At 50.2% G+C, this 16,066-nt stretch overlaps 1 protein-coding gene across 5 annotated transcripts in view; it reads right to left on the bottom strand.

The window, feature by feature from the left end:
* STK32B (serine/threonine kinase 32B) overlaps positions 1 to 16,066 on the bottom strand; it is a 269,098-nt gene that overhangs the window by 40,254 nt on the left and 212,778 nt on the right. For all 5 annotated transcript variants that reach the window (XR_004423067.1, XR_004423066.1, XM_033106743.1 and 2 more), the window contains one exon: positions 7,235 to 7,272. Coding sequence is in view for 3 of the 5 variants with exons in the window: in XM_033106743.1 (XP_032962634.1) it covers positions 7,235 to 7,272 (38 nt within the window). In the remaining 2 variants the exon portion in view is untranslated. The remainder of the gene's footprint in view (positions 1 to 7,234; positions 7,273 to 16,066) is intronic.

Here is a 16,066-nt window from a genome sequence, read left to right as displayed (position 1 = left end):
ATTAATCACAACAAATAACATTTGTAGAGTGGCTTTGTAACACTTTCCCAGCCATGACCCCCTCTTTGCAAGGAGGTACCATGCTAGACTACCATTTGACATTCAGCATCCTTTTCCACTCGATGCTTTTCTACCTCCTGTATCACAAGGGACAGAAAGAAGGGAACCAAATTCCCTGACTCTCTTGCAGCTAGGGTTCTGGAAGATTTAGGTTCTGTCAAAGAGATGCACTTGGGGAGATTTGGAAGGTGGAAAGACAGCAGAGGCCATTTTGGGGGACAGAGCCAAAGATAAGTCAGCTTGACACAAGGGGGTCTTTGCTGAGACAGGACTTCGGTTAACACTGTCTTGTCACCTTCTTGTATGGTGCGAGCGGCTGAGGAAGTGACTATCTAGCCTAGAGTCCTATGCCCAGAAATCAAGTTCCAAGTAGGTTTGACCCCAAAGCCCTACTTCTCTTGAGGACACTCAAGCCCAGGCCGGTAAGAGGAACTGACTGAGGCCATGCAGCTGCCCAGTGATGGAGCTGCCTCCACCTCAGGTCAGGGGATGGCATGACCACTGCTTACCCCACAGGCTCCTGGTCACTCTCCCTGACTCACTCCAGGGTATAACGCTCTTCTCCACACAAATGTGCTTCGTGAAGCCAGGGGCCAGGCCATACGTGTCTCCAACCCAGTATCATACACTATTCTAGAAACGATGAGCAATTAAGATGATCGTTATCAGGCAGAGCTGGAATCTGGACCCAGTGTTAGCAGAGACATAGACACAATGCGACAAGGAAGGGCTGGACCTAAGCACATTCTCAGCCCCTGTCCACACCTTCTTCCCCCACCCTGGCGAGGCGGGGGATTCGGTGAAGGGTCAATTTGGGATGAATACACCAGCCTTGCTCAGCTTAGCTCTGCGCCAGGTCCTGTTAGCAAGCGCAGGACCCCTCTGGTCCTCCAAGCTCTAAGTTTTACCGTGGCAGCTCCTCATCCCCACTCAGGTGGGGGTCTGGGTGGTGAAGCCTCCTCTCGTGGGGTCCTTTTGACTCACACAGATTCAAGCTTTTATCAGGAATGAAGGTGAGATCTAGGCCTCTGTCTGCCCCTTTCTTGTTTTACTTTTGATTTGTTAAAACTCCACATGAGGAAGATGGGGCTGTGATAGGTTGATTTGCGAACCCTCCCCCCAATTTAGAGATTGAAGTCCTAACCTCCAGTCCCAGGACCTTTGAATGGGACATTATTTGGAAGTAGGATTGCTGCAGATTGAATTAGCTAAGAGGAGGTCACACCGGAGTACAGTGGGCCTCTAACCCAATACAATGAGTGTCCTGACAAAGAGCAGAAATTTGGACACAGACACACATGGGGAGAATGTCATGTGCAGGCTGGAAGTATGGAAGTAGCCACAAGCCAGAGAATCTGTGCCAGGGGACTACCTGCCACCTTGATCTCAGACTTCCAGCCTGTCCACTATGAGACAATGAATTTCTGTTGTTAAGCCTCGGGGTTTATGGGACTTTGTTACAGCAGCTCTAGGAAGATAATACAGAGGCTATTTACTGGGGAACCCTCAGGGTTCTAATCACCTCAGTGCCAGGTAGGTGCCAGACTCCCAGGACAGCCCCTCTGCCCCAGAGCCCCTGAAATGATTCAGACTAGCTAGTCATAAACCTGCTTGCCCTGTCTCACCTGTTCCTTCCCACAGAAGCCTCCAGAAAGGCTCTTGCCCACCCGCGGGTCTTCAGGACTGTAGGACTCTCCCATAGCACTGAACGGTAGTAAAAACTTCCCTTCCTGCAGCCTTCTGAAAAAAGTCACATCCCAACCTTCCCCACGAAAGACACTCAGAATAGCTTTAAACGACATTCCTACGCTTTGTCCTCAAACTCCTGGAACCCCATCGAGAATAATGACCCTACTGCCCGGCTCCCCAGACTTAGCAGAACCGCCTCTGCCCCCGACTTGTCTTGGTGGCTTCCCCCCACTTCCTTCTCAGCTGCTCCTCTCCCTGCTTCGGAGGCTGGGGAATTTGTTCATTTCCCGGAGCCTCTTCCTTCTGGCGTGATGGAGATCGCCTGTAAATGTTTTGACAAGGGAGAAGTGGGTGTCAATGCTGCTGGCCACTGCCATTTGGGGGAGCAGTCATCACATTTATCAACAAATATGTTGCTGACAGATGGAGAGGCAGTTCTTCGAAATAAGTCCAATTAGTGAGTGCTCTCAAATACAGTCTATTAAGAGGAAATTTGAGGTATGGTAAAGCCAACAGGTTAGGAGACAATTGCCATTGAAAAGATAGCTTGTTACTCAGTTACTGAGAGGGGGCATGCCACACCATTGAGGGGACACACGGGGAAGCCCAGGTCGGTCATGAGGCAGAGGGAGGGGGGGAGGGTGGGCAAGAGCCTTTCTGGTGGTTTCTGTGGGAAGGAATGGGCAAGGCCAGGCAAGCAGTCTTAGGACTGGCTAGTCTGAATAATTTCAGGAGCTCAGGGGCAGAGGGGCTGTTTTGGGTGTCTGGTACCTGGCCCTGGGGTGATCAGGGCAGGGGAATAGTGGCCTGGAGTCAAGCATCAGAATACAGAAAATAAAGAGTAAGTTCACAGCCCTTGTTGTGGAAAAGTAAAAACATGGGGGTCTTCGTGCCTTCCTGCCAGTGGAGCTTTCTCCTTTGCCTTCTGGAATGTCATGCCCCCAAATGCTCTGTGGACCCCAATGATGCTGCAGGATCCAACAGGAACAGCCCCTCCTTGAGGAAGGCCCCCTCACCCTCCCAGGCCTCGCTGGCCTTCTGCTCTTGCATACCCCACCCCTGCCAGGGCCAGCACTGACCCTGCTGGGTCAGAATCACCTGTTTACTCTTCTGTCACTCCCTCTGCCCTCTTCTGTATTCAGGAAAGGGATTCCTTCGTCTTTGCAGGCATCGGGCTAGCTGACCGAAGGACAGAGCCCCTGTGGTTGAGGATCTCATTGTCTGGAGATCCTCTGTCACTCCCTCTGCCCTGGCTCCACCTTAGCACCACCAGGGAACTTTAAAAATCCTACCAGCCAGCACTCTCCAGCAGGATGAATCAAATGAGCACCTCTGTGTGTGGGGCCTTGGCATGGGTAGTTTTTATAGTTCCTGGGGGATGTGCAGCCGTGGCTGAGGTCCTCCAGACAATGAGATCCTCAACCACAGGGGCTCTGTCCTTCGGTCAGCTAGCACGATGCCTGCAAAGACGAAGGAATCCCTTTCCTGAATACAGAAGAGGACAGAGCTACATGGGCAGGGAACAAGGGCCCTCAGTGACACCCTAGGCAAAAAAGCAGGTGCTGCCCTTCTGTTTGACTTTCATCTCTTTGCCCACCTTGGGGAAGTCGAGCTCCCATACGGGAAAGAGCAACCTGCCCACCTGTGTTTATAGGAATACACATAGAGTTCCATTTCCACTGGCCTCTTCTAGAGGACGGCACTGAGTGCCACAGTTCTTCCCCCTCTCTGTATCGCGCCTGTTGCCGGGTAACTTTGCAGTGCCCACCACTCTAGTTTGGGTCATGTGACTTGCTTTGCCCACTGGGATGGCAGCAATGGCACACGGGTGGAGGCTACAGTAAATGGGCTTTCTCTGCTCTGGCTTCTGCTATCACCATTTGAGGCCATGCGGGGTGACCTGTCACATGGGGAGCCATAAGGGCAGGGCTGAGTCTGCCAGTCAAGCAGCCGAGGCCATGGTGTGCCAGCTGACAGCCAGTCGACCCTCAGACGGGCGAGGGAGCACAGCCAACCTCACCAGGTACATGGCTGAGCCCACCTGGCCTCAGTCTTAGGAGCAGGTCTTGCCTACACACGCTTAACCCACAGACCTGGGAGCTAACCTGATGCTGCTTGTTTGTGCCATTGCGACCATGTGCCATTCCTCACCCAGCCTTAATGCACCTCCCCTGGACAGCTTCAAAGCCCCGTTTCCTCCAGCTCTTTGCTCTCAGCCCCAAAGCACACTCAACTCTTCTCCCCACCCTCTCCTAGGACACTCTCCTCTTCCTTCACTTCCCCTTCACCTCCAGGTTGGTCTCTCTCTGCTTTGCTGCTGGTGGAGAGACCCCATCTCAGAGCAGAAGGAAAGCGCCCCTGCTGGGGAAGAAAACCCAGCCTGAAGGGTCACAGAGCGAGCAGACACTGGGCCAACAGAGAAGCTCCTGGGAGAGTCTTGGATTTTGGGTAAGCAGCAGGTTGTGAACATTATTAATAAAATACCAATGAGCTTATTTAATTATGTTTATATTTCACTGTAAACACGGCCAACCAACTTGGTCTCGTTAAGAAAACACTTAATGAGACTGATGATCAACCATTTCAAATAGCAGCACACAGTTGTCTGTGTTGCAAACTGTTTTGTGACACAGTCAACAAGGGGTTAGGGCTCTAAGTACAGCGTGGTGACTAAGTAAGTGATACTGTATTGTCTACAGTAGTCGTTACTGTAGTGACTACATACAGTAATGACTAGATTGTCTGCTTGAAATTTACTAGGAGGGTCACTCTGAAATGCTCTCACCTCACACAACAAAAAGGTAACTGTGAGGTGACGCATATGTTAACTTGATTGTAGTAATCATTTCACAATGCATATGCATATTAAATCATCATGTGGCACACCTTTAAAAAAATCACACTGTACAACTTAAATATACAAAAACTTAAATTCCCAATCATCCTTCAGTAAAGCTGGAGAAAAAAGGGCAACAATGACTAAGGGAAAAGAATTGAAAAACTGATGAGCGTCTCTGGTCATAAAATAAATCAGGGAACGGAGGACCACGGCCACTGGCTCCGTTCTCGTCCTCTCCTAGGGAAGGGGACCTGTGTTTTCTGAGAATTCCCTGCTCCTAAATTTGCTTTCTGCACGGCCTGTAAAGGTACTCGTTGGATGTTAGGCAGGGGTGGGGGTATAAGCCATTGATTCCTTAGTATAAAATAGTGTACTCAGCATTCGGTCCCAATCCTGAGCAGAGATACTTGATGAAATAGGAACTTAGAGAAGAGAAGGGAGGGCCCGTGGGGAGTGTGTGGGACGCTGCAGAACCAGGAGGCAAGGTTAGACTCCAGGTAAGCCATGTGAGAGGTGGGAAGGATGGGGAGCAAGGCGAGTGGGGAGGTGACCTGGAAGGAAAGTGAGACAGGGCTGTGGTGAGAGGCTGAGAACAAGTGCAGGAAGGGAGGTGGGCGGGGACAGACAGAGACCCGAGAGCGCCAGAACGAGGAAGCACAGGGCAGGTGGTGGGACCAGCCGTCTGCCCGGCGCACCTGTGACCTCCGAGCAGCAGCTTTGGGAGGCCTGTGGGTGGGCTCTGAGGAGCTCTGGCGTCAGTCAGGCCTGGGGTACCCCACAGGCTCTCTGAGTCTCCTCTCCTCACAGATGAAATGGCTGAATTATTCCTATTACCTTGTGTTCCCACCTTAAATTTGCTTCTGGGCAGCTGTCCAGAGTCGGCAAGGTCTTTGTTAAATGGTGTCTCTCAGTTATTAGGGCAGGGCCCTGAGGATCCTGCCCAGAACCTGCCCTCTGGACCCTCGCCTTTCCAGACAGCACTGCCATGGGTCCTGCATAACCCAGCCTGTGCCTCTTCTCACCTTCACTTCACCTGCTTCTGTGATCTGACCTCGCCCTGCCCTGAGCCGAGAAGGGACTGGGAGAGACTGAGTAATATAAGTCCTTCCGGGCACCTTTTATGTCATGGTGCCTCAGTGGCAGCTCACTTTCATTGTCTCGTTTTAGACCTTCACCACCCTGCAAGGTGGTATTACTTCTGTTTTACTGCTGGGAAGGCCAAGACTCAGAGAAGTGAAGAGACTTGCCCAAGGACACACAGCTAGTTAGGGGGTCAGCTCAGCTCCACATCTGCGGATCCTGACTTTTACATATAAACTGGGGACCCTGATTTGCATCCTGAGCTCTGCCCAGCTCCCCTGGCATCTTCAGGCCAAACTTGACCTTCCACTCAGGAGCACAGAGATTTCAACCCACTGCCCCAAAGTACTCAGTTTGGTTTCAGCATCTGGCAGGTGATTTGAACCCAGATAGCCCCATCTACTACTCCTGCTCCACCCCCCAATACCAAGGGGCTTACGCAACCAGACATGCCACCTGAGACACTGTCAGCACATCTGGGGTCTAGAGGGGCTTTGAGAAGGAGCCACGGCCTCAGCCTGCAGGGGTGGAGAGGGGGTCTGGAGGGGCTTTGAGGAGGCAGCCTGCTCACCCCTGAACGACTCAGCAGCACCTCAGAAAAATCCCCAGCGCTCACTCCAGCCCACCCTCCTGAAAGCCCTTGGAGATGAACCCCTGAAGCAATCAGCGAATTTAGTCTTCAAGGCTGTGCTGATGGTTGGCCGCACAGCTGCCGTTGGCATTGGCTGCAGGGAACGGTCAGGTCAGCTGAGCTGTGCCATGTCAGGCCGTGCCTTAGACCTGTGGTCCTGTTCTGGTGGGGCATCACCTCCCTGGGCCTGACCCAGAACAGAGGCCCAGGCTCAGTGAAGCAGGACAGGGTCCAGCCTTGATTGTCACCCATTCCCCCAGAGGAGTCCCGTAGACTAAAGTTGGAGAACCACTGACATGGAGACTTGCTTCTCAAAATGGACCAGCAAAGTCAGCCTCACCTGAGAGGTGTTAGAAATGCAGAATCTCAGGCCCCATTTCAGACTGACTGAATCAGTGTAACAAGATGCCCAGGCTCCATATACACAAGAAAGCTCGAGAAGCCTGGCTGAGCAAGGCGGAGTGGGTTTTCCATTATTGATTTCTGACTTGCCGGCCATACACTATTCCATTTGATCCCCAGGACAATCTGAAAGGTGAGCACCATTTCCCCTGTTTTACAGAAGATGACACTGAAGCTGAGACAGGTGAGCGGCTTTTCTGAAGCTACAGGTTCACGGCTGGAGGAGCTGGAGTGGAAAACTCAGGGCTTTCCGACCCTCTATCTCATCCCTGCCTCTGCCTGTTGTCCTCAGGCCAGGACATCAATCACCGTGTCTTCAGATGGGAAACCTTCACATACGTTGGACTCGACCCACCAGGGCAGAACACCGACCAGAAATTTACACAGATGTCCATCCACCACGGTCGAAACCAAAAAAGGCTTTCTAGTCAATGTTAAAATCAACTCACCAGGCCCCCACCCTCCATCCTGATTTCCCAAAGCCTCAGCCATCTCCCTGAAAGAGTCTCTGTAAGTATTCACGACAGGCTTACCGTGCTCATCCAGCAGTATGTTGTCTGGCTTGATGTCTCTGTAAGAGAAAAAAAAGAAGCTGAAAATGTGATTCCTGGAGCCTATTGACAAGCACATGACAATGAACTTGGGGACAATGCCTGACAACACCCAGAGAGTTTGTCTCTCTCTCCCCTGGCTGAGGCCTCACAAGGAGCAGGGGAGTAATTATTGTGATAACGAAGTGCCCGAGTTCTTGCTTCTTTCAGTTTCCCGGAACTACAAGTAGATTGTGTGAATATTGTTTTCCCTGGATAGTCTTAACAATTTCTGGCCTCTGATCTCCCCAGAGTGACTGCTCGTTAATTATGTGGCCTCTGCCGGAAATTGTAGACACTTCCCCTTCCTAATGTAGCTTAGCCCTCCCACCTCGCAAGGTACAAAACCTCCCAGGTGTTATCATCTCCACTACAGAGAGGAGAACTGCGGCTCAGGGAGGGTCAGGGAGTTGTCCAGTCAGAGATCGGCCACACCAGCCCTAGCCAGCTTTTGTAGGGGTCTGTGCAGAAGAAGGGCTTTTGCATTTTTCAAGGGTTGTAATCGTCCCTCCCCCACCACCACATACGCAGCAAAAACAAAAAGGAACATACGACAGAGATTAATGTGTCTCTCATAGCCCCACACACTTACTGTCTGGCCCTTCGGGGAGAAAGTACGCTAACCCCCTTTTAGGATAACATAGTGAACCACAGGCAGCAAAATCTGGGCTGGGAGTTTCTGGAAAGTTCTGCTCTACTACATCACCATTATCGCAAAGGCCCCCCAACTCCAAGGTGTGCTTTTTAAAGGCAGGGGCTTGGCTTTCCTCGCCTCTGCACCCCTCGACTAGCACGATGCCGGTCACTAGTAGATACTGTCAAAGAAAACCCAGAGCTGGACGGCAGTTAAAGTGGGAAAAACAGACTGTGCTCAGGACAATTGAAATAGTGGAAAAGAGACATCAGCATAGAACAGGTTCAATCCCATTCAACGCACAAGTGGGAATTCATAGCCAAGGAGCGGGGAGGTCGGGGGGGTCAGTGGATGGAAAATTACTAAGAGGAAACATCAAGGGTGAGGGGGGATTCTGGCTAAACTGACCCAACAGGTTTCTTGCTGAAGGTGGACCAGGGGATCAGACACCCCCTGGCTGGGCAGGCGTGAGGAGCCTGACCAGGTGTGGAGGACGGCTAAACTGACTTAGCAGGTTCTTGCTAAAACTGGACGATGCAGAGACCAACAGGGAAGCCGAAAGTTGAGGCCTAGTTGCAACAGAATTCAGAGGGGCCTGAGTAGAGTTTGGCGGAGGAAAGAATCTTGGTTAACGCACAGGGGACGCAGTGAGGGAGGGATGGAGAAATGGGTGTAAAAGCAGCACAGCCTTTGAGGAACTTGGCTGATACCCTGAGCCCCGACTTGCTTACCACGAACATGCATCCACGTCCAAAGCTCGATATGAAACCATTGATTTTAGAAATGTGAGCCCCATTCACTCATTTATGATAAATGTCAAATCCTCTGAGACTAACGACGGCTTTCTTCCAAATAGAAAGCAATTGTTTCTGGTTTATCAAATAGCAATTCTACCTGAAAGCACACTGTGGTTATTTGTAATAACATGAGGCAATGTTTATGGCTTTGGGAATGAAAGAAACACTCAACCTATATATTTAAATTTTCATTTTCATTAGGAATTTTGGAGCCCATAAATATTGACAAGCATGAAGCAAATGGACCTCACTGCCAAGTGCACAAATCATCCATGGTGAAGAGAGAGATGGATTATTAGTGGAGTCCCCATGGGGAGAGCTTGAGAACTTACAAAATTAAAACAAAAGGTAGAAGACCCAGAGTCAAGTGCTTGTGGATTAAATCAGCAAACACTGGTTCCTCTCCAGGGCATGTCCCAGTAGGGTTCTCAAGAAAAGGTGAGAAAAGGGAGAATAAATAATTATCAAAAATGAAAAAGAAGCAGCGAATGTTAAAGGGTATCCTGTATCACTAGCACTGAGATCACCTTATTGGGGTGTGGTGATCACAGAGGGGGTGGCTGTGGCCTAGGAAGCAAGAATCTGAAATACTTGCAAGGGCCACAGCAAGGGCCTCCATTGATGCTGAAAGTGCCCTGTCTCAGGGTTTCTGCCTGTCCCTCTTCCCTTCTGACTCTCCTCTCTCCTTTATCCCCCTCCTTCTGCCTTCCCTCCTTCCTCTTCTTCCATCTCCTTCCTTTTCCTTCCATGAATATTTCTCAAATGCCTCGCCTGGGCAGAGAGCCTCCCGAAGCTCAGAATCAGTGGGAGAGGGAGACACGCAGGCTGGGTGCCATCTGGTGAAGTGGCACAGATGCCATGGTGCCAGGGAGAGCGGGGCCATGGAGCCCAGGAGAAGATGGGACAAGGGCAGCTGGAGAAGGAATGGCCAGCATCCACTCGGATCAGTAGGGACCAGGGTGCCAGAGCCAATAAAGGGTGGGGAGGGTGGCAGACCTAAGGCGAGGTGACCTGGTTAGTGGGGTGAATAGTGTCCTCCTCAGAACACTATCTACCCAGGACCTCGTAACGGGACCTTTGGAAATAAGGCCTTTGTACATGGAGGTCGGGAAGGATCTCAGATGAAATCAGCTTGGGTTTAGGGTGGGTCCTACATCCAATGACCGGAGTCTTTACAAGAGGAAGGAGATGGAGAGTTGGACACACAGACAAAGGAAAGAAGGCGGCTTTGTGAAGACAGACACAGAGATTGGAGTGATGGGGCCACAAGCCAAGGGGGACCAGGAGCCACCAGAAGCTGGAGGAGGCAGGAAAGGATTTTCCCCAGAGCCTCTGGAGCACGGCCTGTTGGCACCTTAATTTCAGGCTTCTGGCCAGAACTGTGAGATAATAAATCTGTGTGGTTTGAAGCCACTCGTTTTATGTTAATTTGCCGCGGCAGCCACAAGAAGCGACCGCACCTGACAGAGCAGAAGGAGAGCTGATGAAGAAGGCGGGGAGTCTCGATTGGCAGCCAAGGTCCCCCACTGACCATGCTGTGACCCGCTTCTACATCTGAAAGGACCCCATTCACCGCTCTGATATTATGAGGCCCAAACAGGGTCACCGATGTGAAGGGCTTGGTACATTAGACCCCACAGCCCCCAGCCATCCTGCTCAGGGGCAGACTGCCAGGGTTCCCCCTCCCACTAGGGGGAGCCCTGCCTGTGCTTCAGTTTCCCTTGGGGTGCAGATTAAAAATCTGATACGCAAACCTGTTTCCTCTGTGTTGGCTCAGCACGGAGTAGAATCAGTAGATTCTCAAGCTTATGGGGTGTCCCCTCTGGGGTCACTGGGGGGACAGCAGGGAACAAGACAGACCCAGTCAGATGGAGCATGTGTTCTAGGAGCAGAGACTGGCCAAAAAGCATGCGCATAAATGACGTGGTCACAAGTGGGGATAAGTGCTTGGAGGGTCTAGGAAAGAGACCAACAGAGGGTCCTCATTGGGTAGATGGTCAGGGAAGGACTTTCAGAAGCTGTGACATTGGGCTGACCTCTGAATGACAAGAAAGAGTCCGGCAGGCACAACCCTGGGAGAATGTCATTTTGCAGATGAGGGAACAGAAGGCCGAGAGGGCAAATGATCTGATCCTTTGACATTCATCATTATTCAGCTTCAGCTTCAGCGGTCAGGCATCTAACTATGTAGTACATTGTTTTGCACACCTGAAACTAATTGATAAAAAAAAAAAAACAGCTTGATTAGATGCTAAACTCAAACACACACACAAAAAAGATCTGATCCGTGATGTGCTTCTAGCGGAGAGAACATGACGACGGTGATGAGTGTCACCTCCACTCCTTAATTACTTTACACAAGGCTCCGTCTTAGCAGACTGGAGTGAGGCATTCTCCCTTGCTGGCTTTGAAGACTGAGCTGCCATGGTGAACAGGCCACATGGCAGAGACTGCAGGTGCCTCCAGGAGCCAGAAAGAAAAGGGGACCTCCGCCCCACAGGACTGAATTCTGCCGACCACCCTGACAGCTTGGAAGAGGGCCAGGAAGGTCCAGAAAGGAATGAAGCCCAATGGGCAACTGGATTGCAGCCTTGGGACACCCTGAGCAGGGGAGGCAGGGACGCTGGCCGTGTCCAGCCTCCTGACCCATGGAAACGTGTGAGAAAATAAATCAGTTGTCTTCAGCTGCTAAGCCAGTGGTTATTTGTTAGGCAGCAATGGAAAACTGATACACCAGCTAAATGACCTTGGGCCACTTACTCTCAGCCTCCTTCTCCTCGTCTGGAAAATGGGAACAGTTGCCCCTACCTGCCTGCTGCCGGCAATACATATGATGAGATGCTTTTTCTATAAGGCTTAGTACAATTCCCAGCGTATGAGAAGTGCTGAAATAAATGAGGCGAGGTCGCTATCACTGCTCTTTCCGAGGGCCTAGGGGGGACTCAGGGACGGATTCCTGAGCCTTTAGCAAAATGAATTAGACCTCTTTCATGGGAGACTCACCAGGCAGATTCCTGCCAAGCCATCCGGAGAAGACGGAGAGCCTGAGTCACTTGGGATTTAATAAGAATACCACTTGATGGCAAAGCGTCTTATCAGGGCCTTTCGGCCGGTTTCAGGCCCATTTCCTTCAGTTCTATTTTTCACATTGATCGTATCATGGCTACAGCGCGTCATGCTGCTGCAAATGGGCTTGTCCGTCCAGAAAGGGCACGAGAAGTATTGAGTGGATGGGAAAGGCTGGGACGATGTTTTCTGAGGACAGGTCCATAATTTCAGAGCTGGGCAAAATGACTCTTTGATGGAAAAAATGTACGCAAGGCTATAAAACTTGCCCTTGAATTATTCCCGAGCCCCAAATAAAACAAAGCACGAAATGTCAGCTGGGCTACTGTAAAAAAAAAAAAAATACAGCACAAAAATGGCTCTGATCCAGACTGCAAATCAGGACCGCGAGGATATTTCTGCATGTGTCCCTTTGCAGGGTTTCCTGAGTGTTCCATGCTGACAATCTTACATTTCAGGACTGTGGCTGGGCTAACAGAATGGCACTGGGGACGATGGCTGGAGGCATGTGTGGGCTGCCTTGGTGGGACTGACCTTGGCTGCTGACCTCTGTCTTAGGCAGCTTGGACAGGGCCCTGCAGCCGTCCACCAGCAAGCTGACGTGGGGCAGGAAGCTAGGGAACCCGGCTCTCACAGTTTGGAAACTCTCACCATAGTGGCATGGACTGTTCTTCTAGAAACTGGGTAACAGTGATGAAACCATACATCATTGCTCCCCGTTAAGTATGATTTCTTTCGCCTCTCTCTCCTGTTTCCTGTGGAGAGCAGGGACCATGTACTAACCCCCGCTCCCAACATACGGCCCTAATGTCAATAGCGGTACTGGTAGGTAACAGGAACAGCTAACCTTTATTGAGCGCTTGTTACGTACCAGGCACAGTTTTGAGTAAGTTACACGGATGTAACATGTAGCGTGGCTACTCTGTACCAGGTGCTACGGCAGCACTTTCTATGTCACCTTACTTAATTGTGACACAGCTCTTAGAGACAGGTATCATTACTCCTAGTTTACTGATGAAGAAACAGCTGTTCACTGAGGGTCAAAGGTCACGTTAGTAGACAAGACCCGCCCTCATGTTGCCTGTCACCAGATCAGTGTTCTCTGTCTGGGAAAAAAACTCAAGAAGAAAAATGAATTAGAATTCCCTGAATCCAGACCAGGCACTAACAATTCAAGGAGCAAGCTGATGGTAAATATCTGATTTGACAAATAAAATTATGTTGTTTATATTTCAGGATACATTTCTTTATTATAACACTCACCCATAAGGTTGCTGTTCCTTTTTTTAATATGACCCGAATGGCTTTGCAAAGCATAAATTTGACCCTGTCCCTTCTTATTAAATCCTTTTCACGGCCCCCTGGTACCTACAGCGCTGGTGGCCAGACTCTGGGATTCCATGTCCTAATATAATCTCAAAAATAAAAAGCAAACACTGAGATGTCGTTGTTAACCTTCACATCCACCAACCGAGGGCATCAAAGAAAAGTACCAAGCACTGGCACTGTGCTTGTCCAGAAAGAGGGAAAGAGGTGCCACTTTAACCCAGGAGAGGCATAAGGACATCATTTCAGAATAAGGCACAGTTGCCACAGGCCCCAGGCCCGTTCCTGGACAAGGGTTTAGCCAGCACTGACCAAAGGCCAGAGTCCAGAGTCCTTGGGTTGGGGCTTTTGCTCATCTGGCCAGTCAGCCTGGCATCCCTGCACCCTCAGGTTCTCTGGTGCCCCAGCGCTCCCGGCCCCCTCTCTCAGCGTGATGCCCTCCTCCCTATAAATCCCCAGACACAGGCTTTAGGGCACAGCTCCGTTGCAATGTCCTCCCGGAATGCTGCAGTAGGTTGAATAGTGTCTACCTGGTACCTGTGAATGGCATGTCAAAATGGTGGCTTTGTAGAGGCTACTAAGTTAAGACAAGGACATAGTGGATTAGGGTGAGCCCCACATGCAACGGCTGGTGTCCTCATAATAAGAGGGGCGAGACAGCAATCCCCCTCGACAGAGGCAGAGACTGGGATGACGCATCTATAAGCCAAGGACCGGCCAGAGGCACCAGAAGCCCCGAGAGAGGTTTGGGATGGATTCTTACCCAGAGCTCCCGGAAGGAACCAAACACGCCAACCTCTTGATTCCAGACCCCTGAACTGTAAAAGGATAAGTGTGTGTTGTTTTAGGCCACTCAGTTTGTGGTACTTAAGTCCCAACGCTAGCCCCACGGCCCCTCCCTGCTTCCCTCGTCCCAGCCTGATGGCGTCGCCCCACCTTGTTCACTTCCTCACCTCTGATTGCTCCAGACAACTTCGCGTGTGCTTCTTTATCTGTCCTCATGCAACCCGAATGAGTGTCCTGCGGCTGCTATAACGAGTTACACAAACTCAGTGACCCCAAACAACACAGATTTGTCCTCTTACAGTTCTGGAGGCCAGAACTCCGCCAACAAGTCTTCAGGGGTTAAAATCAATCTCACCAAAGCTGAGTTCCTTCTGAGGCTCCCAGCCTGTTCAGCATCTAGAGGTGGCCGTTCCACACATCAACACAACCTCCTGTCTCAGTAGTCACACCTCCTCCTACTGACTCCCGCACTCTGGCCTCTGTCTTCTAAGAACACCTGTGGTTGTGCTGGAGCATCCTCGGTAATTCAGGATAATTTCCATCTCACGATCCTTGATCACATGTGCCACGTCCCCTTTGCTGTGTAAGATACATGGTCACAGGTTTTGGGGGATTAGAATGTGGCACCTTTGGGGGGGCATTATTCAGTCTACATTGTGTCCCTCACAAATTCCTATGTTGAAGCCCTAACCCCCAAGACCTCAGAATGTGACTACATTTGGAGACACGGTCTTAAAAGAGGCACTTATGTTAAAATGAGACCATTGGGGGGGGTCTTAATCCCATCTGCCTGGGGTCCTTATGAGATTAGGACACAGACACACGCAGAGGGATGGCCACGTGAGGACACAGGGAGAAGATGGCCATCCACACACTAGGGAGAGAGGCCTCAGGAGGAAGCAACTCTCTGACACTTTCATCTTGGACTTCTAGCCTTCAGAACTGGGAGAAAATACATTTCTGTTGTTTAGTCCCCCAGCCTGTGGTATTTGGTTATGGCGGCCTGAGCAAACTCATACAGGTAGGCAATATTACTATCCCTGTTTTATTGGACAATAAGAGTGACGCTGAGCACAGTTTAACACTTCCTGAGGTCACAGAGTCAGTCCATGGTAGAGTCAGGATGTACCAGTTAGAGACCCATGACTTGATCTAAAGATGTGGGAGACATTTTTTCAACATACACATACCTACCATGTTTCCCTAAAAATAAGACCTAGCCGGACAATCAGCTCTAATGCATCTTTTGGAGCAAAAATTAATATAAGAGCCAGTCTTATATTGTATTATTTTACATATTATATTATACCTGGTCTTATATTATCGTAAAATAAGACCAGGTCTTATATTAATTTTTGCTCCAAAAGACACATTAGAGTTGATTGTCTGGCTAGGTCTTATTTTTGGGGAAACACAGTAGTCAGGCAGTTCTGTCTTGCATCCAGCTGAAAACACCATGCTGCAACTCAACTCATCCTTTTCTCGCTTTATTCTTTGGGAGAGGAAGTGCAGCCGGGCCAGCCATGCTTGGGGGCTGTTGGTTTATCTTTAATCCGGCAAAGAACAAACATCAGCATGGTTGACACTGATTAATAACGTTCAAAAGCTGTGCCACTCCATGGGGCCTGGATGGAAACTTGGTTACTAAGGCAATTGCATCCAGCTAATTACTCTGAAGTCTCTCTCATGGAGACTACGAAGCTTTCAGGATTCACAAACATGTTCGAGGAGGCACTGTGATCAATTACTTCCTTCATGGATGGGTAAGCCCAACAACACCCCACCCTGGACACAGTGAGGGGGTCACCTTCCCAGGCAGGTCAGGAAAGGTCCGTGAAGCCCTCGCAGACCCACCCAGTTCACTGTTACTTCATTCTAGTTGTTCTTAGAGCACTGAATTGCCACGGTCTGTCCCTGAGCCATCCCGCTCTGCAGTAGCCATTGCACAGCATATGGGAAACAATAAAAGTGTGTGGAGGGATAGGATGCTTGCCCACGGCCATGTGCTGACTGCAAGCCATCTGTGATAATGGATAAAACGTGAAAGACCTTCACACACGAACACTAGTTCAAATCTTTACTACTGCCTGGGTCTCAGTTTTCATCTGTACAATGGGCATAAAATGAAATAATGTACACAAATAACTTAGCTCAGTTCTTAGCATA

This window comes from Rhinolophus ferrumequinum, chromosome 5 (genome assembly GCF_004115265.2).
Source record: "Rhinolophus ferrumequinum isolate MPI-CBG mRhiFer1 chromosome 5, mRhiFer1_v1.p, whole genome shotgun sequence".
NCBI classification, from domain to species: domain Eukaryota; kingdom Metazoa; phylum Chordata; class Mammalia; order Chiroptera; family Rhinolophidae; genus Rhinolophus; species Rhinolophus ferrumequinum.
Note: the sequence above shows the minus strand (reverse complement) of the source record. Positions and strands in the feature narration are given on the sequence as shown.